Source organism: Pimephales promelas, chromosome 19, assembly GCF_988280905.1.
Source record: "Pimephales promelas chromosome 19, fPimPro1.hap1.1, whole genome shotgun sequence".
Classification (NCBI taxonomy): Eukaryota; Metazoa; Chordata; class Actinopteri; order Cypriniformes; family Leuciscidae; genus Pimephales; species Pimephales promelas.
The window spans coordinates 1,345,843-1,372,535 of NC_142787.1; the positions used below are offsets into that span (position 1 = coordinate 1,345,843).

A 26,693-nucleotide genomic window follows, 5' to 3' on the forward strand; every position below is an offset into this window, starting at 1 on the left:
CTAAATTGCATATTTTTGCTCAGATTGAGCCTTTGAATAAAACAGAGCTGTTTTTTCCCTTCATGTTATAAACTATGTAAGCCAACAAAATGAAATATGAAAGCGACTTTCACTGTACTGTCAGAGGCCCAATTAAAGCAACACTGTAAGTCTGAACACTGCACAATCAATCAGCCAATAATCATTGCTCAAAACGGCTGAATTATGGAATAATCAGTCGGGCAAAGTGCTTCTCGAATTTCTCTCCACGTGCAATCAAGCTGGACTGATTGCTGATTCACTTAAGGCATTTTCCCATCCGGGGACTCGTCTAACTAAAGGGATCATCTTCGACCTGTGGATGTGTGGTATCAGCAGCATCACCCAGTTGCCACAGCAACAGCTATGAATGCATGATGCTTTTAGACTGACATGCCATGATTGTGTGGTTCGAGAGGTGCTGATTGTTGTCTGTGGTGCTCAGATGTCTGCGTTTTAACATCACACTCACAGTACAAAAGCACACTCACTATTTAAAGCAATAAGACTTGTCCTGCCATCATTTACTTTGAAACATTTTTGAATAATTTGTTTTTTAAACTAATTATTCAGTGTATATCAAACTACCAAAGTCATGTGATTCCAGTAAACGAGGCTTGGTTATATCATAACTGTTTAAAAATGTTTAGAAATGCCAATGGCTCGCGATCATCTCTGTGAACCCATAAAACATTGCTTAATAAAGCATCATAAATTTGTAGACATTTTAATGACATAATTAAAAGGAACAGTTTCAGCTCATAGAAACACACATTAGCTTATAGTATGCCCGACAATTTAATAAAATAACACACATTCTGTCATATTTAATAGTATTAAATGATTTGTTAATTGCATTTTAATATTACACGTACATGAAAATATTTGTAACTTGTAAAAGGCATTTTTATGGATGTTTGGGCTTTTTGTGCGTTTCCAGTATTTCGAAACAGTGAATCATTTTGTGAATTGATTTAAAGTTTTGAAAAGCTTTGTTTCTCCCATCACTATCAAAAAGCTGTCTTTATCATAAATCCACAACACTCAGGAGATCTCAGGAGAAAATGTAGGGAAAAACGCAAAAAAACACAAAACTGACAGAACATGACTGCGAACTAAGCGCTATATTAACACACAGCAAGCGAGGAAACACAACGACACTCAGGCCAAAGTTACGGGTAACTACAGTATGGACACTAATGAGGGAGTAATAACTATGAAAACCTAAACTAAGAGTGGAAAAAAAGGATCTAAAGAAAAAAAAACATAACAGAATGCCAAAATAAAAACAAACTGCGCCACTTAAATATTAAAATCTTATGTGTTTGGTCAAAACATGAGGAATATTGAGGATGAAATGTCATATCGATCACAAGTTCAGTATGGAGTACCACAAGGCTCAGTACTAGGACCGTTGCTCCTTTTGGCGCAAGGCAAGCAGTGAAGGATTGCAATCGGATCATTAAGAAAAGAAATACTTTCTGAGATGGACTGGCCCTTTTTGACTAATAATTTTAAGTGGCTAAGCAAATCAAATCACAGTTCATAATCATTTGTTTTAGGGATGGAAGGAAATGTTCTGTTTAATTTTGATGCACCCAATGAGATTTTATTAAGTTGAAATTTACCCTAGTATTTACTGATCTTGTGTTGAATAGCTCACCAACGTGAGTTGCAGCAGAAGAAAGTATAGTAGAAACGTTCGGCTGTCGTGTTCCTTAAACAAAAGTAGTTCATAAGCAACTAAAATAAAAATATATCATCCGATTCCCACACACAAAGGCTAGAGCCACATGCTATTAGCAAACTGTACATTCCCATCACCAGGGAGGAGGAAAAAAAGGTGAAAGCCTTTGTTACACATCCTATTCTCCTTGTTTCAAAATTATTCTACAGAAATGTAGATGCAAATGTAAGGTTTGTTATTCTACAGACAAAAAAGCATGACTTTACGACGGCACTGATCTGTTTATCAAATTTTAAGTGGTCAAACAGAAACCACTTAAAATTTGTAAGTGAAGTAAATCTGAGTATCGTCAGCATACAACTGAAAAGATACTCCGTGTTTGTTAAAAATAGTAGCCAAAGGTAGCAAATATAGAATAAACAATACCGGCCCAAGGATTGATCCCTGTGGGACTCCGCAGTTCAGAGGTATACTAGAGGAGGATTGATGCCCGATACGGACACTAAAACACCTGTTGGTCAGATAGGAGCGGAACCACTGCAAGACTATGCCTCGAAAACCCACAGATGTCTCCAGACGTCGCAGCAGGACCTTGTGATCAACTAAGTCAAATGCAGCACTTAAATCTAATAAAACTAGAGCCAGTGATTTCCCAGAATCAGTTGCAGTGAAAATATCACTTGAAACTCTTAAGAGAGCAGATTCGGTACTGTATAAAGCTTCAAAACCAGATTGAAAAATTTCATGGAGAGAATTTACGGATAAGTATGATTGTAATTGAATCAGCACAACTCTCTCGATGATTTTCGAGATAAAAGGTAAGTTAGAGATAGGACGAAAGTTACAGAGATTTATATTGTTGAGAAGTGGGTATATGGTTAGGGTAGGGGTTGGTTACCCAGACAGCAAACTGACATTGAATCAACGTGGAAACGACGTCTCTCATGACATCGAAACAACGTTGATTTTGCTCATCGAATTAACGTTGAACCAACGTCAGACGCGGCATTCTTCAAAGCTAAATGAAATCGAAAATTGGTTTGCTTTCATAACGTTGAAACAACGCGTTGATTTCAAGTTGATTTTCCGTTAGTTTTGAAAGAATGACGCGTCTGACGTTGGTTCAACGTTAATTCGATGAGCAAAACAATGTCAGATCAACGTTGTTTCGATGTCATATTTCCACGTTGATTCAATGTCAGGTACTCCGAAACATCTATGGAAGTATAAATATTCATAAAGTCATAATATTGCATTTCTATTTTTACAATTGCATGCAAAAAATGAAATGCGTCTTGATCGGATGAATAAAGCAAACAAATGAAAGTAACGGCGTACACTGCATGTCGAAAAATGACTCTAAAGGGCTCCTGAGCGCTGAAAAGTGACCACAGGTCTTAACCAAGCGTCAATATGTGTTGAGTTGGGATTGAGAATGTGTTGCTGTGGTAGATATTTACATCTGACTAACAACACAACAACACTTCAACTACCACTTCACCTCGTCAGTTCAGTCAGTGACAAGGAGAGAGATGCAGTTAGAGAGTCAGAACAGTGCTCAGAGTTAAAGTGAAAATTAAGCTTTTAATGTTGTTTATGCGTCTATGTGGTGTTTTTAATACGCTTTAACACACACCATGTGTAAGTTCATAAGTCGACAGCATTGCTGAGTGTTTTGAACCAAAGACAGTCTCAAACACACGGTGTGAAATCGCTGGTGTTTCTGACGTCACAAACCAACTTCGTCAAGCCGCACATACTAAATGAGGCAAGGGTGTCGAGTTACATTCAAGATATTTTAAGGCATGAAGAATTTATTTCAAGGAAAACCTTTTTAAATTTCAAGGAAAACCTTTGCCAGCAGCCATATCACCCTGTAGCCCAAGACTGGTTGCCCACTAAAGCTAAGCAGGGCTGAGCCTGGTTAGTACCTGGATGGGAGACCTTCTGAGAAAACCAGGTTGCTGCTGGAAGAGGGGTTAGTGAGGCCAGCAGGGGGTGCTCACCCTGTGGTCTGTGTGGGTCCTAACACCCCAGTAAAGTGATGGGGACACTATGCTGTCAAAAGAGCACCGTCCTTCGGATGAGACGTTAAACCGAGGTCCTGACTCTCTGTGGTCATAAAAAATCCCAGGATGTCTTTCGAAAGAGTAGGGGTGTAACCCCGGCATCCTGGCCAAATTTTCCCAGTAGCCTCTGTCCATCATGGCCTCCTAATCATCCCCATATACACCAATTGGCTTCATCACTGTCTCCTCTCCACCAGTAAGCTGGTGTGTGGTGAGCGTTCTGGCGCAATATGGCTGCCGTCGCATCATCCAGGTGGATGCTGCACATTGGTGGTGGTTGAGGAGATCCCCCCCTCTATGTGAAGCGCTTTGAGTTTCCAGAAAAAAAAAGCGCTATATAAATGTAATGAATTATTATTATTATTATTATTAAATATGTCATTTTGGTGATCAAAGATGAGTTTGAAGGAAAGTACAGTATCTGCCAGACCGTGAAGCGTTGCATCATGACCATTTTCTGCCTCGGTGACAAGAGGCTGAACACTGAAGCCTTTCAGCAGATTAGAGAGTCTTTCTGCTGCCAGTGTGTGTGTGTGTGTGTGTGTGTGTGTGTGAAGGTGGCGGTGCTAGGAAGAGCTGAACAGTCCATCGCCTGAAGCATTTGTTTGAAGTCAGACTCTAGCTCAGGCCTGCAGAAGGAATAAATCAATGCAGCTACGGTAATGAATTATTTCCTTCTTGCAGACCAAGTCGGAGGCTGGGATAAAAGAAGCCCACATGCGGAGCCGCCAGCAGCCGGGAGCCGCTCCTCGGTCATCAGAATGCTGCGCTCGTGAGAGAAACTGCCGACCCTCCACTAAACGCTCTTTTCTGCGCTGTCAAAGATCACATGCCGAATAATAATGACTTTCTTAAGCGCTGGAGTCATCAAGAACGCGGTATAACTTGAGAAATTACAAACTTGACCTCCATTTTGGTCAATCTACAGGAAACTAGGAGTTAGGGTTATTAAAGTTAATTGAAACTAAAAGCCAGTAAAAAAAATTTGTAGCGTGAAGTAAAGTAAATGTTAACTGAAGTTAAATAAATTTAATAAATAAAAAAAACGTGAACTCCCTCGTAATCTTTTTTGGTCTTTTCCAATCCACCAATAGCGAACCACATCCATCCAACTATCCAAAGAATTCCCCATGGATAAAATCAAGATACTTTAGGGAAGAAAAGACGGTTGCAATGTCCCTGTTGCGCCGATTTTTAAAGGATTAGTTCACTTTTGAAAAAACTTTTGCTGATAACTTACTCACCCCCATGTCATCCAAGATGTCCATGTCTTTCTTTCCTCAGTCGAAAAGAAATTTAGGTTTTTGATGAAAACATTCCAGGATTTTTCTCCATATAATGGACTTCAATGGGAACCGGATGGTTCAAGTATCAAAAGACGGTTAACAACAGTTTCAGATGGAGCTTCAAATGTCTTTAAACGACACCAGACGATGAATAAGGGTCTTATCATGCGAAACGAGCGGTTATTTCAAAACTTATTCCAAAAATTGCTCTATTCTGTGAGGCGCGTTTGTAACGTCACGTATTACGTAATTAAGTTCAAAAGGTCACGGGCGACGTAGCCGGAAGTTCAGAATCAAAATCGTCCGACATCGTTGTTTTTCCTTTTAATTCCTTTTTTTGTAAACGCCGTTTGAGTTAGTTTGCACGTTCAACCTATGCGTTCAACTTGTAAACACTGACTCTGTACTTCCGGCTACGTCGCCCGTGACCTTTTGAACGTAATTACGTAATACGTGACGTTACAAACGCGCCTCACAGAATAGAGCAAGGCTAGCATTTGTCCTTAGAAAAGTTACATTTTTGGAATAAGTTTTGAAATAAGCGATCGTTTCGCATGATAAGACCCTTATTCATCGTCTGGTGTCGTTTAAAGACATTTGAAGCTGCATCTGAAACAGTTTTTAACCGTCTTTTGATACTTGAACCGTTTGGTTCCCATTGAAATCCATTATATGGAGAAAATCCTGGAATGTTTTCATCAAAAACCTTAATTTCTTTTCGACTGAAGAAAGAAAGACATGGACATCTTGGATGACACGGGGGTGAGTAAATTATCAGCAAAAGTTTTTTTAAAAGTGAACTCCTTTAAACTGTCTCTTTGCAAGACTTGGATCAGGAGTCAATGTTCAATTACTTGGATTTAGGGCAAAAACCTTGATCGATACAACGCTAAAGATTATCTTCCAATAATGACTCTTTTCAAGACTTGGCAAGCAGAGCACAAGCCGTTTTTTTGTGTTGGTATAGCCTATTTTGGAGCTCGACAGCTGTGACAGGACGGAGAAGAGCTATATACAAACCTGTTCACACACACACACACACAGGTTTGAGAGTGATAAAGCAACGGCAGCATTTCATCTTTGAGTCAACTATTCAATATCATTTAATCTACTGTAAGCATGTCTCCAGATATACTGTAAGTGTGAGACCCAGCACAGCTCTCCTGATTCGAGGAATGATTCATGAATGACTCAAACTGACAGTTTACAAAGATGCAGCAAACATGTGCTTTTATCAAACCTTTTGCCAGCCTGTGAAACACGTTAAGCTTTGGGAGAATTCCCACACACTTGCCCTGATCGCGTGGCACACACACACATCAGATCTTTCCAGAGACTCTTCCGGATGACTCACGACGTTACAGCGCGCATGGCTGACTTTATTCTGGCTGACAGCTGGCTCTTCACATCGGGCCACAATAGATTCAGGACAGGACATGACTATATCAGCAATGACAGCGGAGGCTTGTGTCCATCTGTTATCAGGACGAAAGGGGATTAAAACTTAACGCCGCCTCAAGACGTGCTGAAATTAATTCAACTCGCGTGACTGGCCTGATCACAGGAACGCTTCAGGTGCAATTATACGCAAAAGCTGATTTAGGTGAACAGCAACTTCACAGAACAAGAGCTCCGGGTTCCTGCCAGAGTGAATACACACGTCTCCTAAAGCAGACGAGAAAACCAAACCACAAGACAAACGTGCGTCTCAAACTCAGACTGGAGTGCAATGATTACTTTATTCACGAACACAGATCCTTGAGCTTAAATCTGTTGAATGCACACTTAACTTCAACAATTAAAAGTACATACTAAACTAACATGTTGACTAACATACTAAAGCACTTAAAGTAATTTTAACTTTAGTGTGTTATTCAATATTAGATTTAAATGTAATACATATCAAGTGTGGTACTGTAAATTGCATCTTCATCTTTAACCCTCTGGTGCTCTTCATGTGGCGGGCAAAAATGACCAAATGTACTATATTGTACTTTTAAGTTGGATAATGTTTTTTATTTAATATTTTGAATTCATTTTATGGTCCTAAATTATAGTTATAACCCATTTATTCACATTTTGATCATATGAAAAGTAACTTATTAAAACTTATTACAAAGTTCCCAAACGCTTCCCCTAGATGAAATTCGTCTCCCAATTATTGACAGCAAACAATACAATTATGACTTTTTTTTTTCAGGACCATTTAACCTTTATCAGATCATGTCGATGATTTTGTGAAAAAAAAAAAAATACTTTTTGTCTCAGAATTGCGAGTTTATTTTTTTTAACTGGCTTATTTCTTGCAATTCTGAGACAAAAAGTATTTTTTTCCCCTTAGAATGGGACTTTATTCTGAGAAAGTGTAAGTCAGAATTGCAAGAAACAAGCCAGTCCAAAAAATAAACTTGCAATTCTGACTTACACTTTCTCAGAATAAAGTCCCATTCTAAGGGAAAAAATATTTTTTGTCTCAGAATTGCGAGTTTACATCTCAAAATTCTGACTTTAAAACAAGCAATTGTGACTTTACATCATGCAATTCTGAGTTTCTATACTACATTTGCGATTTATAAAGTCAGAATTGCAGATATAAACAAGCAATTCTGAGAAACAATGTCAGAATTTTGCAATTATTGTATTATCTCTCACAACTGAGAGTATTTATCTCACAATTCTGACTTTCTATACTACATTTGCGAGTTATAAAGTCAGAATTATAAGATATAAAGTCGCAAATGTGTGTTATAAAGTCAGAATTTTGCAATTATTGCATTATCTCTCACATTTGTGACTTTATATCTCACAATTCTGACTTTAAATCTCAATTCTGACATATTTTCTCAGAATAAAATCCCATTCTAGGGAAAAAAAACAACTTTTTCTCAGAATTGCGAGTTTATATCCAAAACTTCTGACTTTATAACACGCAATTGCGACTTTACGTCATGCAATTCTGAGTTTCTATACTACATTTGCGATTTATAAAGTCAGAATTGCGAGATATGAACATGCAATTCTGAGAAACAATGTCAGAATTTTGCAATTATCTCTCGCAATTGAGAGTATATATCTCACAATTCTGACTTTCTATACTACATTTGCGAGTTATAAAGTCAGAATTGCGAGATATGAACATGCAATTCTGAGAAACAATGCCAGAAATTTGCAATTATTGTATTATCTCTCGCAACTGAGAGTATACTGTACATCTCACAATTCTGACTTTATATCATGCAATTCTGACTTTCTATACTACATTTGTGAGTTATAAAGTCAGAATTTTGGCATATAAAGTCACAATTGTGTGTTCTGAAGTCAGAATTGCACAAGTATTGCATTATTTATACTTTATATCTCACAATTGAGACTTTAAATCTCAATTCTGACTTTATATCTCACAATTCTGACCTTAAATCTCAATTCTGATATATTTTCTCAGAATAAAGTCCCATTCTAGGGAAAAAAAAACAAACTTTTTGTCTCAGAATTGCGAGTTGCGATCTCAAAATTCTGACTCTATAACACACAATTGTGACTGTATATCATGCAATTCTGACTTTCTATACAACATTTGTGTGTTATAAAGTACGAATTTTTAATTATCTCTCGCAATTGTGACTTTATATAGATACAAGGTCAGAATTGCAAGATTTAAACTTGCAATTGTGATAAAAAGTCGCTATTGCCTTTTTAATTTAGCGTTCTGCGGCGGAAACGATCTTCCAGGGTCCTGTTTGCGTTGCCGACGCCTGTAGGTTTGTTCTGCTGATCTGTGGATGTGACTCGGGGGGTTTTCATCTGACACACACCATCTGAGGAAACACATTTACTGTTGTAGTGTCTTCAAATCCCACTTATCATTAGTCTTGGTTTCTGCGACTGTTGTGGTATTTCTGTCTTGGAAACTGAGCCTTATCGTTGGGCTTATATGTTTTATTTCTGGTATAAGCACTGAAATCCAGCACTGTCAGATTAGTTCAAGCTGCAGTCTTTTCAGATTAATATTATATGAGCGATTTGGCACTTTATTAAACCTAATGCACAAACTCTAACGTGAGGTGTATTGAACAAGAGCTACAAAGACTCAAGCTTTGCAGACTTTTTGACAGATGACTTCTCTAGATGTGAATGTTGGCTAATGATAGGAATCTGGCCACATAGCCTACTTGTGTTTTTAAAACACCTTCTTTGGCCCAATCGGGCACCATTTTATGAATGCAATCCCAGAATGCATTCTGACAAGCTCAGTGACAGATTTGAGAAAAAGCGGTTTATCCAACTTATTTTTCACGTACTGTAAGAGCAGGACGGACATTTGTGACACGGGTGTTTCTGGTAGTTCTTTTACCTGCACAAAAACAGCTTATTGCAAACTGGTATTTGTTATCATATTTAAATCTCATTATCATAAATACACTGGTTTGTAGCACAAATACTTGTAATATTTCCCTATAGCACCTAATCAAGCAGAAATCTCGCATATTTGCTAAAGGTATAAATAAGGTCACTCGATAGCAAAAAGTGTAAACAAAAATAGTAAATGTAATCTTTTGGACAATTACTTTGTTAAAAAAATGTAATGTTCATTAGATTATTAGCTTGATGTTTATTACCTTTTTTGTAGTACAATTTTGGTTTATTTATTTAATCGTTGGCTTTTAAGCATAGATGCATTGAGCAACAGAATTCAGTGTTTTTAATGACAACTGTCTTCAAGAACACGTGACAATGCTGAATGCTCAATACATCTCAAAACTCATTATTGTGTCTCTAAAAATTATTATGCATGACATGCCTTTACAGACTCTCCATAACCAGTGAATGACTGGGTAGTAACCAGCTTGAGTCCACTTACCACCTGAGACAACATGAAAACTTCCCATAATGAACATAACGATGACGTCTAAACGACAGAACGACCAAATATGTGCATGTTTCCTCTCAAATATCACAGCATAGGAAAGTTGAATAACACGTGTAAAGCAATTTTGTCAGACAAAAAAAAAAAAAGTGTGTTTCTCTTACAAGCAACCAGAGGAGCATGAAGTGGGATCTCCTCAGGGATGTGTGTTTGCACGGAAACAATTTCAGCAATGATCCTTTCTCACGAGATATTCCAGATGACATCCCAGCGCAGCAACACGGTTAACCTTGAGAAAAACTCGAGCGATGCCATGTGTTATACCAACACTGGCCAATGGACACTTAACACTCATCATTACACAGGGAAATGACTGGCGCTGGTTAATGGAGTCGGATCTTAACGGGTCACACATCACCTCTAACACCGTGATTTATATCCGCGTGGAATGGATGTATAATTTTAGTTCCAGTTGCTGATTGGGGAAGCTGAGACTGTGAATTGCATTGCCAATTCCTGAAACGAATGAAACGAGAGCATTTGCTTTATGCGGCGTGGGACGATGGATGATACGAGATAATCTCGGCTTGCCATCTCATCTCTCTTTCCCGCCAAAAGCACTCATCTCTCATCATCGGGCCTTGATTAGCATGCATTGGCCAAAAGGATCAGGTGCAGATGTGTTTCAGAGAGCGGTGTAATGGAGAACCCTGCGGACACGGGGAGAGAAGGCCGGTGATGGACTCACGGAAAGCGGTGTAGAGCTCCTGAAGGGTCAGGTGACCGTCGTTGTTGTAGTCGTCGTAACGCAGGAGGTCCTGCATGCTGCACTCCATCAAGATGTTTTCCAGATGCTCCTTTATGGAGATCTGTGAAAGAACAGGAGTTGAACAGCGTTATTGATCAGCTCTTGTCTTATAGCTCAGCCTAGATGTTCTTGATGCAGATTGGTTTGAACACATGCTATGAGTGTTAACCCTCAGGTGCTCTTCGTTTCGGAGTCACACTTGTTATCTTCCCGGTCAAAAGTGACCGGACACCTAAAAATTAAATTTCCTCCATCCCAGTAAAACCAATGCAATTTATTTTTGTTCTATAATATTTATTCTTTTTAATTTAGTATTTTGAGACAATTTGATTGAATTTATTAATATTTATGCAATATTTATTGTCTATTTTTGCCATGGATATATATATATATATATATATATATACTAATTTTTTCAAAAAAATTATTAATGCAGTATTTTAGTTTAATATAGAGTCTAGGCCTTCAGAAAAAAAATATTTTTTGAAGAAGATTTGAACCATCTGGTTACAGTATAGAGAAAAAGCGTAGATTTTTTTTTTTTTTTTGGTGGATTTGAATATATAGTTGAAACAATCTCAAAAACGATTTTTTTTATAAAAAAAAAATAAATAAAAATTTGTGAATTTTTACATTTTTGTCAATTTCCCATTCATTTCCTATAGTGGTCATTTTTGACCAAAGACCACAAGTGTGACTATTTTTTTAAGACCACTTAGCATGCTCAGATCGTGACCTCAATTTTTTTTTTTTTTTGTATGTTCACATACATAATGCCATAAAAGTCACCAAGTTTCATAACATTCCGATGAAGCTGTGATTTTTAGAAATTCAAAACAGAACATTTTTCGGTCAGAAATGACCGAAGAGCACCTGAGTATTAATGGAAGAAGCTGCAAAACCAAGAACCAAGGAGGAAGCTAGCAGAAGCTGAACAAAAAAAGGGTAAGTTCTAAGTTAACTGGTTTAATTCAAAGCAAATCCACTGAATCCACCTCAATACATTTAATTATATCAACAAAATCATTTAATTGTGTAGAAATACCCAGACCATTCTCATCCCAAGGCGTCATATACAACGCTTTTGCCAATGCATAGACTTCCAACACACATGGCGCCCTTTAGCGTCAATATGAGACGCAGATATACTGTATAAGGGGCAGAAGGAGCCTCCTAGTGGTCTAACCCTAACACTACACCACACCTAAACCTACCCATAACCAAAGTGTTATGTTGACGCTAAAGGGTGCCATGTATGTTGGATGTCTACGCTTTGGAAAAATCATCAGTATATTGCGCGTGTTACAAAGAGAATGCGTTGGAATAGCTCTCCAATGTAAGAATGACACGAAACCTCTTTTTACAGTGTGTGACTCAATTACTGTACTGAAGAAAAAAACCAGAGGACTTCAGTATCAATGCACTGTAATATTGCTTCAACGTTTGTTTTCTAAAGCCCTATTCGCACGGGATTAGTACAGTATTACCTGGGGACCACGTGTGAATTTGAAATCACCCACATCTGAATTTGATGTGGCGCATTCGCACGGGATAAGCGAAGCCTGTGATTTTACTCGAATTTACTGACTTATCCCACGGATATGATGTCATTAGGCTATAGCTTTGAAATGTCTTGTCATTATTATGTTGTATATAGCCTAATAAACAGAAGAATTGTCCTTACCGTATGCTGCTAAACATGTCATTCATCTCCATTTATTTGTTCTTTTTGTTTTTGCTCTTCTGATGGTTTTCAGCTTTCTCTTTCTGCAAATTGTAGCCTATACCCGTATTTTCCGCACTTTAAGGTGCAACGGATTATAAGGCGCACCTTCAATGAATGACCTATTTTAGAACATTTTTCATATATAGGGCATAGCGGATTATAAAGCGCATGAGATGAATGCAACGACCCGGTTAATGTGAACGGGGTGCGCTTTATGAACGCAAGCAGTGTGTTTGTTCGTGTGTATAAATCGCTCCGGATTATAAAGCGCACTGTCGTTTTTTGAGAAAATTAAAGACTTTATAGTGCCAGAAAATATGACCCCGCACCCAAAATACTATCAAAACACTCCAACTCAGCCTCTATTCTTCGCGTAAGATGGATAAAAAGAAGCCGATGAAACAAAAACCTTGAAAAAGTGATTTACGATCCGGCCAAATCACAGAGATGTCGATTCGCACGGGAGTAATATCATCACAGGACCTCGGTGTTCGGCGAAATATAGTAGGTAATTTGCAGGGGAATTTTTACTTTACAAATTACAGACATAGCCGATTCGCACGGGATTAAGATCTCAGACAACCTCCGCAATTATTACTAATTACTACAGGTCACCGGATAATACTAATCCCGTGCGAATAGGGCTTTAGTGGATGATTTAAGATAATATGCCGGTAAAATTGTAAAACTCAAATGAATGTGCATGTGTGTGTGTCTCAGAATAACCCCCTTCGGGCTGATGAAGAGCTGATCCTGATCACCCCGGCCGTCGGGTTTATTCTGAGATACGATCCGGCTGGATGTCCATCATGGCTTCCACCCGTTCAGAGTGAAGGTGCTCTCACCTCTGCCAGCTCTTCACTGCTCAGACGGCCGTCCTGGTCTCGGTCGATATACTTGAACATGGTGTCCACCAGCGCCCTCCTCTGGTCCATGGCGTCCGGTTCCCCGCTCGGGGCGGCCCGGGGCTGCATGTCCAACAGCATGTTCTTCAGCTTGTTGTACTCCGCCATGGTGCACGTGTCGCCTGCAAACACACACCACAAGAACGTCATTATCCGGATGCGAGCGAAGGCGAACGAGGAGCCGATTTGCATTTATGCACGGACGTTCAACGTGGGGGTCCCGATTAATTGACTGTAATCCTGCGATTTACACTGAAAAACAAAAGGTGAACGTTCTCCCTCCGACACTTCAGCTGTATCGCCGTCGAGGAGGGATTAACAAGCGTGTTTTAAACTGTCACATTAATTCCCACGCGGCTCCGCAGCACTTATGTCGATGAAAGACGGCGGGGAGAATGAGAACCGTGATTAATCAAGTGTGCTAGTGACTGTTTACGCCTTACTGGCAATAAAATTATGCAAACACAGCCCACCCGCTGAGCCGCTCTCTAAGACCCCGGAGTGGGAGGGAGACGGTTTGGTGTATCCGGCAGCGGACGGAGGCGGCGTGCACAAGGCTTTGCTCGACTGATGAGAAGAGGAAATATGATATGAATAAGTCATTAGGAGACATCCCTCTATGAGGAGTCTCACCGCCGCGACGATGGCAGTGACTGCGGGAACGTCTGATCACGGCGGGAGGATTCGATCTTCACCGTCTCAAACACACACGAGTCTTTGGATCATCTGAACCCAAGGCCACGCTCACACTTTAATCAGAGCAATGCAGTCTTCTCCTTTCCTTAATTATTTAGCAAACATTTGTGACAATCATGACAAATGTTCTTTATTATTAATGCCACACAGACTTTTTTTTAATTATTATTTCCTATTTTTTTCTGTAAATATTGGTGGATTTGAAACTTCTTGGGGGGCTTCTTCACTATTCGTCAAAGCCGGGGACAATTTTTGAAACCCAGTATAATAACTACATGCTAATAAGCATGAGTAAACAGTTAGTTCGTCATTTATAAAGCATTAATAGACATTAATAAGCAGTTTATAAATACAGCTATAGATTTGATTTAAAAGCATATCTATAATTTGTTTAATAATTGTATTTTCATCCTTTATTAATGATCAATTTATGATTTATAAATGATGAATTGGATATTTTTTAAACCAGATACAGTATTTAAGAGTTGTCAGTGGTTCATAAGATTACTTAGAACGTGTACGTAAATGATTAATAAACGCATTCATACAGCTTATTATTCAGACATATAGTGTTGGTTACTGAATGTGTCAATAAATGCTTTATTAACATGTATTTATGCTGTAATTCAGGGTTAATCCGGGTAGTTATAAAGCATTTAGTAGTGGTCAGTTAACGATGTTTGTAAGCTCATCTAAAGTGAGGACTATTCATGCCTTGTAAAGCATTTATAAAGGAGATTTAAAGGCTGTTAAATATTTCTATGTTCTTCTGTATCACTGTGTTGTGTTTGGTACATTTTACTGTTTAAAAGATTGATGAATCCCCTTTATAAATGCTTAATAAGTCATAAATAGTCCTTACTTTAGATGAGATCACAAAATAGTTAACTGACCTCTACTAAATGCTTTATAGCTACCTGCGTTTACTACGTTTACTTATACTTTCTAAGTGATCTTATGAATGACTGACAACTCTTAAACAACTGGTTTGTTAATAATGCTATACTTCATTTAGAAATTATTAATTGATCATTAACAAAGGATGAACATACAATTATTTAACATTATAGATATGCTTATAAATCAAGAAGAAAAGCATTTATAGCTGTATTTGTAAACTGCTTATGAATGTCTTTTGATGCTTTATAAGTGATGAATTAACTGTTTACTCATGCTTAACTAATGATTAATGGTGTGCAGTTATTATAAAGTGTAACCATGATTGTATATTTCTCATTTGGTCCTTTTGTACAATTTCACCTGGTCCATAATGTCAAGTTTGGCTAAAAATCAGTAACTGCAAACTTGAATCTGACTGAATAAATTGTTATTTTTGTGGTTTATTTAATTATTTGTGTGTGTGTGTGGTTGTGTTTGGTGCTGTCCTGTGATTGTACTATTTATTTGTCTGTAAAACTGGATGGGATATATAAAAACAACTACAATAAAAATATTTGTCTGGGTCAAATATGGACAAACCCAAGCATTGGTTTACATTTTCAAGCGGACAGTTGGGGTTGTCCATATTTGACCCAAACATGTGTTGAAACAGGCATTTTTAGAGTGTATGTAGTATTTTATTTGACTCATTTAAAAAAAAAAATTGAATTTAGCTCTGCTAAAACTTTCAGTAGCACCTCAATGCAATACAGATGCAATACTTAATTCTGACTTTATATCTCGCAATTCTGACTTTATATCTCTTAATTCTGACTTTATATCTCGCAATTCTGACTTTATATCTCGCAATTCTGACTTTATATCAAGCAATTCTGACTTTATATCTCGCAATTCTGACTTTATATCTCACAATTCTGACTTTATATCTCGCAATTCTGACTTTATATCTCTTAATTCTGACTTTATATCTCGCAATTCTGACTTTATATCTCGCAATTCTGACTTTATATCTCTTAATTCTGACTTTATATCTCGCAATTCTGACTTTATATCTCGCAATTCTGACTTTATATCTCGCAATTCTGACTTTATATCTCGCAATTCTGACTTTATATCTCGCAATTCTGACTTTATATCTCGCAATTCTGACTTTTTATCTCACAATTCTGACTTTATATCTCGCAATTCTGACTTTATATCTCACAATTCTGACTTTATATCTCACAATTCTGACTTTTTATCTCACAATTCTGACTTTATATCTCTTAATTCTGACTTTATATCTCGCAATTCTGACTTTTTATCTCACAATTCTGACTTTATATCTCGCAATTCTGACTTTATATCTCACAATTCTGACTTTATATCTCACAATTCTGACTTTTTATCTCACAATTCTGACTTTATATCTCTTAATTCTGACTTTATATCTCGCAATTCTGACTTTTTATCACGCAATTCTGACTTTATATCTCACAATTCTGACTTTATATCCCACAATTCTGACTTTATATCTCACAATTCTGACTTTATATCCCACAATTCTGACTTTATATCCCACAATTCTGACTTTATATCCCACAATTCTGACTTTATATCTCGCAATTCTGACTTTGTATCTCACAATTCTGACTTTGTATCTCACAATTCTGACTTTATATCTCGCAATTCTGACTTTATATCTCACAATTCTGACTTTATATCTCGCAATTCTGACTTTATATCTCACAATTCTGACTTTATATCTCGCAATTCTGACTTTATATCTCACAATTCTGACTTTGTATCTCACAATTCTGACTTTATATCTCGCAATTCTGACTTTATATCTCGCAATTCTGACTTTATATCTCACAATTCTGACTTTATATCTCACAATTCTGACTTTATATCTCACAATTCTGACTTTATATCCCACAATTCTGACTTTATATCTCAAAATTCTGACTTTATATCTCACAATTCTGACTTTATATCTCGCAATTCTGACTTTATATCCCACAATTCTGACTTTATATCCCACAATTCTGACTTTATATCTCGCAATTCTGACTTTGTATCTCACAATTCTGACTTTATATCTCACAATTCTGACTTTATATCTCGCAATTCTGACTTTATATCTCACAATTCTGACTTTATATCTCTCAATTCTGACTTTATATCTCGCAATTCTGACTTTATATCTCGCAATTCTGACTTTATATCTCTCAATTCTGACTTTATATCTCGCAATTCTGACTTTATATCTCATTAGAGGATTAGTAGACTGTCAGCTTAATATCTGCTAACACTTTATTTTGTTGGTCCCTCAACAGACATTCAACCGACTATAAGTAACTTAGCGACTACAAGTAAACTAATTCTACAAACCCGAACCCTAACCCCTAACCATAACCCAACAGTCTACTGTAATATACTAATACTCTAATGACAGTTAGTTGACATGTAGTTGAAAGGTTACTTATAATTATTAGAACGTCTAAAGTGACTATCGAAATAAAGTGTAACCAGTGAATCTGGAAATAAAGTAAAATAACTGAGAAAAATGATAGTCGTCATATTTTGAATTAATAGCAAAACATCTTAAACAGATTGATTCCCAGTAGTTATTACTCCAACACCTGCGTGACATCATTAACCAACACGGTTGAACGACCAATTTGTGACAATATGGTGAAACATTCGTGACGAGCTAGTGGATTCTTCAACGATGTCACACTGTGATAGAGAAGCACGAGTTACAGCGTTTTATAGGAAACACACACCCCAGAACGAGAGATCACAAGCTCTTCCGATTTCTCTGGGTTTTCTGACCTTCAGCTCATTTCTATTTGCATCTCTCTTCTACCAAGAAAGAGCAATTCATTGGCATTTAGCATGTCTATCGGAGACTTGATGGGAATGTAAAGATGTTATCTAATCAAACGGCAGTTTAATCATCAGGAGCTCTTGTGTTCCCGTACGTGAGGTCGTGGAGATAACTATTCAGCAGCTCACTAATGATTATATGTAAATCCACTTATTCATACAATACATAGACTATTCGGTACATCAGTTCATGAGACGACAATGAATTAAAGACTGAATGCCACATGGAGAACAACTGCTTCATTGAGATGCTAATGAATCAAAATCATTCGTTTCTCCCATCGGCGTAGCTAAGATCATATTTTGGACTTGAATAAACCAGTTGGGATGTGATTGTGATTTTTTCTCAGTGGTAATCGCCGAGAGCAAAGCATGAGAATGAATCCTCTTGAAGTTAGAAAGGAGCGTGCATTTAGTTCAGTGTCTGTGTATTAGTGGCCGTTAACAGTCAGACAGTCAGTTTCTGTACATCTATAAGGTTATGAGCAATACGGCTATAATCCCTGTGGATAAATGTCACAAGCGCTGAATATATTTCGGTCTCAACTAGTGGTTGCAATTATCCTGTCCTGTCAGCCATGGCATTTAAGATTAAAACACGGCATTCGCAACTTCAAATGTTAAAAGCATGTCATAAATGCCAAATATGAATGGCCTCGTCTCAGTTAATCTACACCTGAGCGATGCGTGCGGTGACACCAGCTACGGGGATCCTCTGGACAACTGGACAATCCCGCAAACGCACAGACTCCTGACCTGTCCAGAACTGACATCTGAAGGGTTTGTAGGGACAGTAAATGGATTAAGAGGACTTTATTACACTGCAGGACCGTGTGTGTGTGTGTGTGTGTGTGTGTGTGTGTGTGTGCACTTCAGTCAATAGAGCCTTTGGCCTTTGGAGACCTGTGGGTTTAAGATGGACTAACTACAGTTGCTGGATTCAGAGGCTCACTCTGTGGATGAGAAAACACACACACACACACACACCTATCAATCATGATGACCAGCGAGTGAGAAAGACAATACACACCTCCAAAAGAAGCACTTACTATAGAAATAATGCACTTTAAAATTACTGCTGGGCAATGATTAGTCACAATTAATCGCATCCAAAAGTTTGTGTTTACATAACATATGTATAATTATTTTGAATATATAAACACACACACATATGTATATATTTAACCCTTGTGCTGCATTAGATTTTTAACACCGTTGAGTGCATTAAGGACCAAAAATGGCCACATATTAAACATTGCCTAAAATATTATATGTTATTATTATTTTCCACTTTTACCAAGTTAAATCTTTTAACCAGCATCAGTCCTCATCATAACTACCAAAAATGTATTCAATTTCAGGATTTTAACCCTTTAATCACCAGTTTTGTTTGCGAAACCATCGATTTGTATAAGAGGAAAAAACACAAAAATTCAATTATTTTCAATAAACTAAATGCAAAGAGAAAACTTTAGATTTGGATTATCACAGTCCCACTTTGCAAAAAATCCCACTTAGCGCGTTAGAGACCAAAAATGGCCACCTATTAAACATTGCCTATTGCCTAAAATAAGGTGCATTTCCACCCATAGGGAATAAATATGTAGTGACGTCATCACTATATAATGCAAATATAATGCTTTTGCTTCAAAATGAAAGGATGTTTGTGCAAAAATCATGTTTCATGTATTACTGACAGCCTCAGATTTAAACAACGTTTTAATGGGTTTCAATGGGCCATTTTTGGTCTTTATGGTGCTGAGTGTTACTATTTGATCTACACAGTGTGTGTTATACATATTTTGCAAAATGGGATCACATTTTTTACATGTATCCAAAAAGTCACAATTTTGCCAAATTTCATACCATTTGCATTAAAACAGCCAAAATGGTCAAAGAAATTAAACTGCAAAAGACCAAAAATGTCCCTAATGCAGCATAAGGGTTAAGAAAAAAATGTTATTTATATAAAACATTTATATATAATGTATACATATATACAGTATATACATGGAAATATTTCTTAAATATATACATGCACGTATATAAAATAAAAATATAGATATACACTCCAACCAGCTGTTGGGTTAAATTGATAGATTACATTTTTTTAATCCAACAATTGGGTTCGCCCATATTTGACCCAAAATTGACACACATATTATGTAAACACAAACTTAATCACGATTAACCATTGCCCAGCACTATTTAAAATATTACACTCTAATGAGTAATACTTTACAATAAAGGTAATCATACTAATAACTGAATTAATACTTAGTGGACTGTAAAAAATGCTGGGTTGTTTTAACCCAAAAATGGGGTCTAATATGGACGAATCCAGCCTTCGGGTTAAATGTTTAAATTACATTTTTAACCCAACGTTTGGGTTTGTCCATATTTGACCCAAATGTGGGTTAAAACAACCCAGCATTGTTTAGAGTGTATATGATTAGTAAAGATATAATCTACTCATGAGGCAATGAAGAGCTATCCTGGAGTCATAAAGATGAATAAAGGCAGCCTTAAAATATGACAATAATACATTTCAAAGTCAAACTATTTCCCATTCCTTGTTACAGAGCCTGGTTTATTTAAGTAAATGTTAACATGTACTAGATCCTCCTCCTTATCCAATAAAACAATAAACACTAATAATCTGTTCTATATTATTGTCTTTCCCATCAAACTCAACCTATACTGTGACTTACTAGTACATGTTTGATAGATATGCATTGCTAACATTTAGGGGTTACCTAAATAAACTGGACGCCATAACAAGGAACAAGATTTTTTTTATTTGTATTATTGTCATATTTGCAGCTTCGTCATAAACATCACTGAAAGGCACAGGATTAGTTTGTCATTATTTTCACTGACTCCTTATCCAACACTAAATCCACTAATAATTGATCTTTAAAGGTCTTAATCTGTTTTTGCGATATCAAACTCAACCTACTGTGACTTGTACATGATATCAGTGTAGCAATTACTATTACTGTTCAATCAAAGCTCATTACTTTCTAACTCTAAAGTACCGTGTGTGAATATTGTAAATGTGTGATCATTTACTCACACTCATTCCAAACTCATAAGACTTTAATAATATCTTGATTTGTGTTTGAACGATTAACACTGAAATCTGAGAGATAAACCAAAGTCTCGTAAGAAGACTCGGATTCAACCTTCTTTATTTTAAGATCTCTTTACGAATGTTTTGAACCCTCAGAGTTTAGTGGAGGGACAGAAAGCCCTCAGATTTCATTAAACATCTTCACTGGTGTTCTGGTCTTGTAACGACACGAGGGAGAGCAAATATTGAGCGATTTTTCCTTTTTAGGTGAACTACCCCTTTAAAGAAAGCAAACAGCAATATCAGACACATGTTTCTCTCAGCGAATATCGTACTCCATCATCATTATCAATAGCAGGACTGTTGCTCTCGAGTCACTCTCACTCCCCCATTCACCCCTTAGGAACCACTTTACAATATGCTAGACAAAAAAATAAAGAGAAAAAGCAATAAACTCAGAAGTGCAATTCCATTGTCAAGGTGAGAGACATCCGAGAACAAGCAGGACACCACACACACACACACACACACACACACACACGTTGATTAATCTGAACGCTCTTCACCACAGTAGTGTGTGTGTCCCGATGCGATCTCTTTCCTCGAGGGCTTTCTAGACTGATTTACAGAGCCAGACTCGCTCAGGTCAGCACAGCTAATGAACGATCTCATTACCCAATCAGCATTCAGCTCTCAACAATCGAGTCTCGTTCATTATTGTATCTGGGTCAAACGTGTCCCTCAGCGTCGGACAAACCCTCACAGACACGCACAGTTATGAATCAATGGAAGCTGTGTGAATTAACCGTTATTGTGTTTTACGGGCGACGGAGAACAACATTTCAGCAGTTTACGGTTTTCGTCATACTCGAGAATATGAGTCTGAATCTCCTTCGCTGGGCTTTGATTATGAGGCGTGTCGTAACCGAACCAGGACAAAAAAAACAACCTCTGCACTCAATTGGATAGTCGGTAGACCTACCAACCAATCAGAGCAACGCATAAGTCAACTCCTTTGCATAGCGCAGTTTTCAAATACAGAACGCAGCCTAACTTTATTTATTTTAGAAGTTAAATAACGAGTGTTGCTTCTTTTACTTGCTTCTCCATGAGTGCCACCAAAGGAGAAACCACAACGACCACAGGCTTTTCATTACGTCCCATCTTCTTAACGACCGTCAGAGCCAGCTGATAAGTTACACTTTTGCCGAATCATGTTGGAAGGACGCCAAAAATATCTTTCCGATCGACAAATGCCTTGATTGCAGTTCTCTGTTTGTCTATTAAAATGAATGCGCTGTCGATTTATTTTACAAAAGACGCGACAGCGTAATCTATACATCTCAATTCTCCCGCTGCAGTCATCTCTGACAAGCGCTCTTTGATAACGTGATGATTACGTCCCTGCAGATCATCTGTCCATCATCGTATAAAGCCCGCCCTGGCAATTTGATTGGCCTGTTCATTTCTTGACTGATCATAATTTCTCCTCAATGGAGCGAGTCCTACGGAGGCGTATTGCATTCACTTGAAGAAAAAAAAATCTACTCTGTTTTTATGAATTAATGAGTTAATTTTTCATGAGAAAAAAAATTGCTCTGTTTTTCTGAATTAATGACTTAATTTTTCATGAGAAATTTTTTTTTCTCAGTTTTTTCTGAATTAACGAGTTAATTTTTCATGAGAAATTTTTTTTTTGCTCTGTTTTTCTGAATTAATGAGTTAATTTTTCATGAGAAAAAAAATTGCTCTGTTTTTCTGAATTAATGACTTAATTTTTCATGAGAAATTTTTTTTTTCTCAGTTTTTTCTGAATTAACGAGTTAATTTTTCATGAGAATTTTTTTTTTCTCAGTTTTTCTGAATTAATGAGTTAATTTTTCGTGAGAAAAAAAGTTTTTGCTCTGTTTTTTCTGAATTAACTCGTTAATTCAGAAAAACAGAGCAAAAAAAAAAAAAATTCCATGAAAAATTAACTCATTAATTCAGAAAAACAGAGCAAAAAAAAATTCTCATGAAAAATTAACTCGTTAATTCAGAAAAACAGAGCAAAAAAAAAAATTCTCATGAAAAATTAACTCGTTAATTCAGAAAAACAGAGCAAAAAAAAAATTCTCATGAAAAATTAACTCATTAATTCAGAAAAACAGAGAAAAAATTTTTTTTCTCATGAAAAATTAACTCGTTAATTCAGGAAAACAGAGTAGATTTTTTTTCTTCAAGTGAATGCAATACGCCTCCGTAGAGTCCAGACCGAACTTCCCGTCCAAAAAATGTTGTGGGCGGAGTTCTGGCTGGCATCCAGGCTACTCAACACCTCCATGATGTGACGTATTTCAGACTTCAATAATGGGAAGGTTTGGCGTTTCTCCTGGTGGACTGATGTGACGTGTTACGCGTGTTTCATACATGTGTTTCGCTGAACTGATGAGAAGTGCACATTACTATCATTATGTTTAACATCCACAAAGACTTGTAAACACGGTACAGTCATGAATGTGCAACAGTCGAGCTCCAGAAGTAAGAACAACCCTTTGTTTGGGTAGTTTTCTTGTGTTACCCAGACGTAACAACCCAGTGTTTGGGTAGTTTTGTTGTTTGTTTTATGCCATTGTTGACATAACTATGGGTAGTATAACGGCTAACTAGATGTTCGTTTTGATTAGGGTTGGGTATCGAGAATCGAGTATCGATTGGACCCGAGACTAACTTTTCGTTTTTCCCGGAATCGTTCAAAAGTTAAAATTTCGATTCCTAGTTTCGATATTCACAGTCCGCCGAGCGGAAGAAGAAACCGCTGAACAACACCAACGAAGAAGCGTCTACCGGAAGTGTAGGCATAACCACGCGAGTCGAACATGAGTAGCTTACGTCGGCGATCCAAAGTGTGGCTTCACTTTTCTAAAAATAACGAAATCTCGGCAAAATGAAAAATTTGTGACAAAAGGAGTATTTTTACAGAAGGAGTATTTCCTTCTGAAAGGCCGTTGGTTAGCAAGGTTAGCTAAAAAATTTTGACCCTGCCTCTTAAAAGAATCGGAATCGAGAATCGTTAGGAACCGGAATCGAAACAAGGAATCGGAATCGGAATCAGAATCGTTCAAATTCAAACGATACCCAACCCTAGTTTTGATACAGTAAATTGTAACCGGATACGTTGACTGCCTGTTGCTATGGTTACTCACTGCTGATGTCGCCCATAGCTGTCAACCCTCCCGTTTTTTCCGGGTTTCTCACGTATTTTATCTCTGTTCCCGCTGTCTTCCCATTTTAGTATTTTTATAAAATATCCCGTATTTTTACGCTCTGATTGTGTGAGACGTACAAGCTCGGACCTATTCGGCTTGAAGTCGTTCATACTCGGATGCAGGCCGCGCGACCGTTTTTATTTTAATGTCTATGGTTTTTATTTCGACTCCCATGTTAACAGATTAGAGCTTGCACAGTGCCTGCGTGACACGCGCAAACGTGTGAATGCTAGAAATAGAACCAGAGATGCCTATTTTTCATGTGACACGCAAAGCGTGTTGGAAAAAAAACAAAACAAACAAAAAAAAAAACGAAGTTTATATGTCAAAAATGTCCATTATTTTTGCCTATATATATTTTCATGTCATTTTTTTTAAAACAATCGAGTCCTGGTGTCCACTACAGAGGTCATCGCATAACATAGGAATAAAATATCTTTTTTTTTATATAAATTTCTTATGCTCTTAATAATGAAAAAAAAATCCCTTATTTTGTTGATGGATTCCGGGAAATCTCCCTTATTTTCACTGTTCAATGTTGACAGCTATGGTCGCCAGCGCATTTATTTATTAATTTCGAACAGTCCTCTATAACTTTTTTTAAGGGAAACCCTGCAGCCAATCAGAATCGAGAATTCCCCCAGACCATGGTATAAATGTAAGATAATGTAGGACACTCCTACTGGTGACATCATCAGACATTTGGCATTATCAGGACCACAAATATTCCCCCATTGCATTATATAAAGTAGTTTAATGTAGTACTGACACTAAAACTCGGTGAATATATACTGTCACTATCTATAATACATATTGATGCATTTTTTCCTGTTGCAACATGATCATTAACACCCAAAAGGATATAAATCCAAACTGCCTAATGTTACCGACTGAAATGTTGAACCCATGAAGAGGAGACGGACTCGTTGATGGACTCCATCTGGGTTTTTATCATCGTTCCATGGATGAAATATGTGACCACAAAAACATGCGTATTGCATGTTCAGATATATTTATACAGCAAAATATTTAGTGGGCCAAGAAAGTTTTGTGATAACTGCTGGAAACTTAAAAAAAGCAAACACTGGTGGGGAAAGAGTGCAACACCCACTGTGTGTCAGGATCACGAGCTCGTTCCTGTCGCCCGTCGAGGAGTAAACTATAAACTCAGGACAAGCTCTGCTTTTATGCATTGTGCAAATGTTATGCCAAAGCCTCCATTTTTTTTTTTTTTTGTCTTTTTCAGTTCCTTCCCCTCCTTCAATTAATATGCCGCCACAAAGCGTGCTCCATTACCCAGAGAGACAGTGGGGGAAATGTGCTTTGACTGATAATACCAACACATGTTTCCCCCGGAGCAGCTTCATCTCCCACAATCCTCGTCATCGCTCGGCTGGCTAATCTCAGCACAATGAGGGAAGTTGAGCTCCATTGACTGAACTCTTAATTAAAACCCAGACAAGAGTATCTCATTCTCAACACTTCCATTAGGCTGGAATGAAAGGATCTGAGCGAACACACACACATGCACACACACACACACACGCAATTTAATGAGGACATTCCATAGACATAATGGTTTTTATACTGTACAAACTGTATATTCTCTCCCCTTACATTAACCCTACCCAGCATATAAAACTTTATGCATTTTTACATTTTTAAAAAGTCTTAATTTTTATATCAGATTTATAAACGAGGACATCCCTAAAGGAAGGTTTGTGGAGATTTTAACAGGATTTTTGTCACTTCTGGGAACAAATTTGTCTCAAAAATATAATAGCACACACAGACACAGACACACAACACACACATATAAAAGGCAACATTACAGATAGCTGCTAAAGGACTAAACTGCCATTTTTGAGATATAATAACCAGACAAAAGAGCCAAGGAAGTCAAGCGAAACTCATTTGGAAACATTCGTCTGTCAAGTAACGGTTACTGCACATTTCTGTCGTGTCCATTTGCGTGATGTCAGTGTATCCATATGCAAAAGTATGCACACAGTGTGTTGGGAGTGGGGTAAGATGAGCCGGTGGGTAAGTTGACCCACCCCCTTTATCTCGGCAACTGTACACTTTTATTGTCATGTGACCATATATTTTGGACCCACCCATCATTTCTGCCAGACTGTGAAAAAGAGAAACCCATGAGAGGAGTGGAAGGCACCCATAAACTTAAAGAACTTAAACATTTATTTAAAAATGCCTTTGGCTGGTCAAAGTACAATTTTAGCATAGCATATAGACTATATACAAATTTGTTCAGGTTTAAAAATATTTCTGATGTATATTGGTGATTTTGCAACGTATAAAACCATGCAAATCCTTTAGCTAAATATTAGTCTGAATAGGTAAGATAGCTAGTTTTGTCCAAAAAGGCAGCTATGGGGCGAAGTGAACCAAATACTGTGGGGTAAATTGAGCCAGTGTTTTAACTTACCCCACCATATGACACTGTACTTAAAATATCTGAAGTATAAACTGGTATAATTTCAATGTGATATTGTACAACTGGTTTATTTTTTCAGTTTAAGTT

General features: G+C 37.3%; 1 protein-coding gene across 3 annotated transcripts in view; it reads right to left on the reverse strand.

The window, feature by feature from the left end:
• Positions 1-26,693, reverse strand: part of fstl4 (follistatin like 4) — a 226,393-nt gene that overhangs the window by 60,144 nt on the left and 139,556 nt on the right. For all 3 annotated transcript variants that reach the window (XM_089124041.1, XM_089124040.1, XM_089124042.1), the window contains exons 5-6: positions 13,304-13,485; positions 10,673-10,793 (exon numbers count right to left, since the gene is read on the reverse strand). In XM_089124041.1, coding sequence (XP_088980167.1) covers positions 10,673-10,793; positions 13,304-13,485 — 303 coding nt within the window. The remainder of the gene's footprint in view (positions 1-10,672; positions 10,794-13,303; positions 13,486-26,693) is intronic.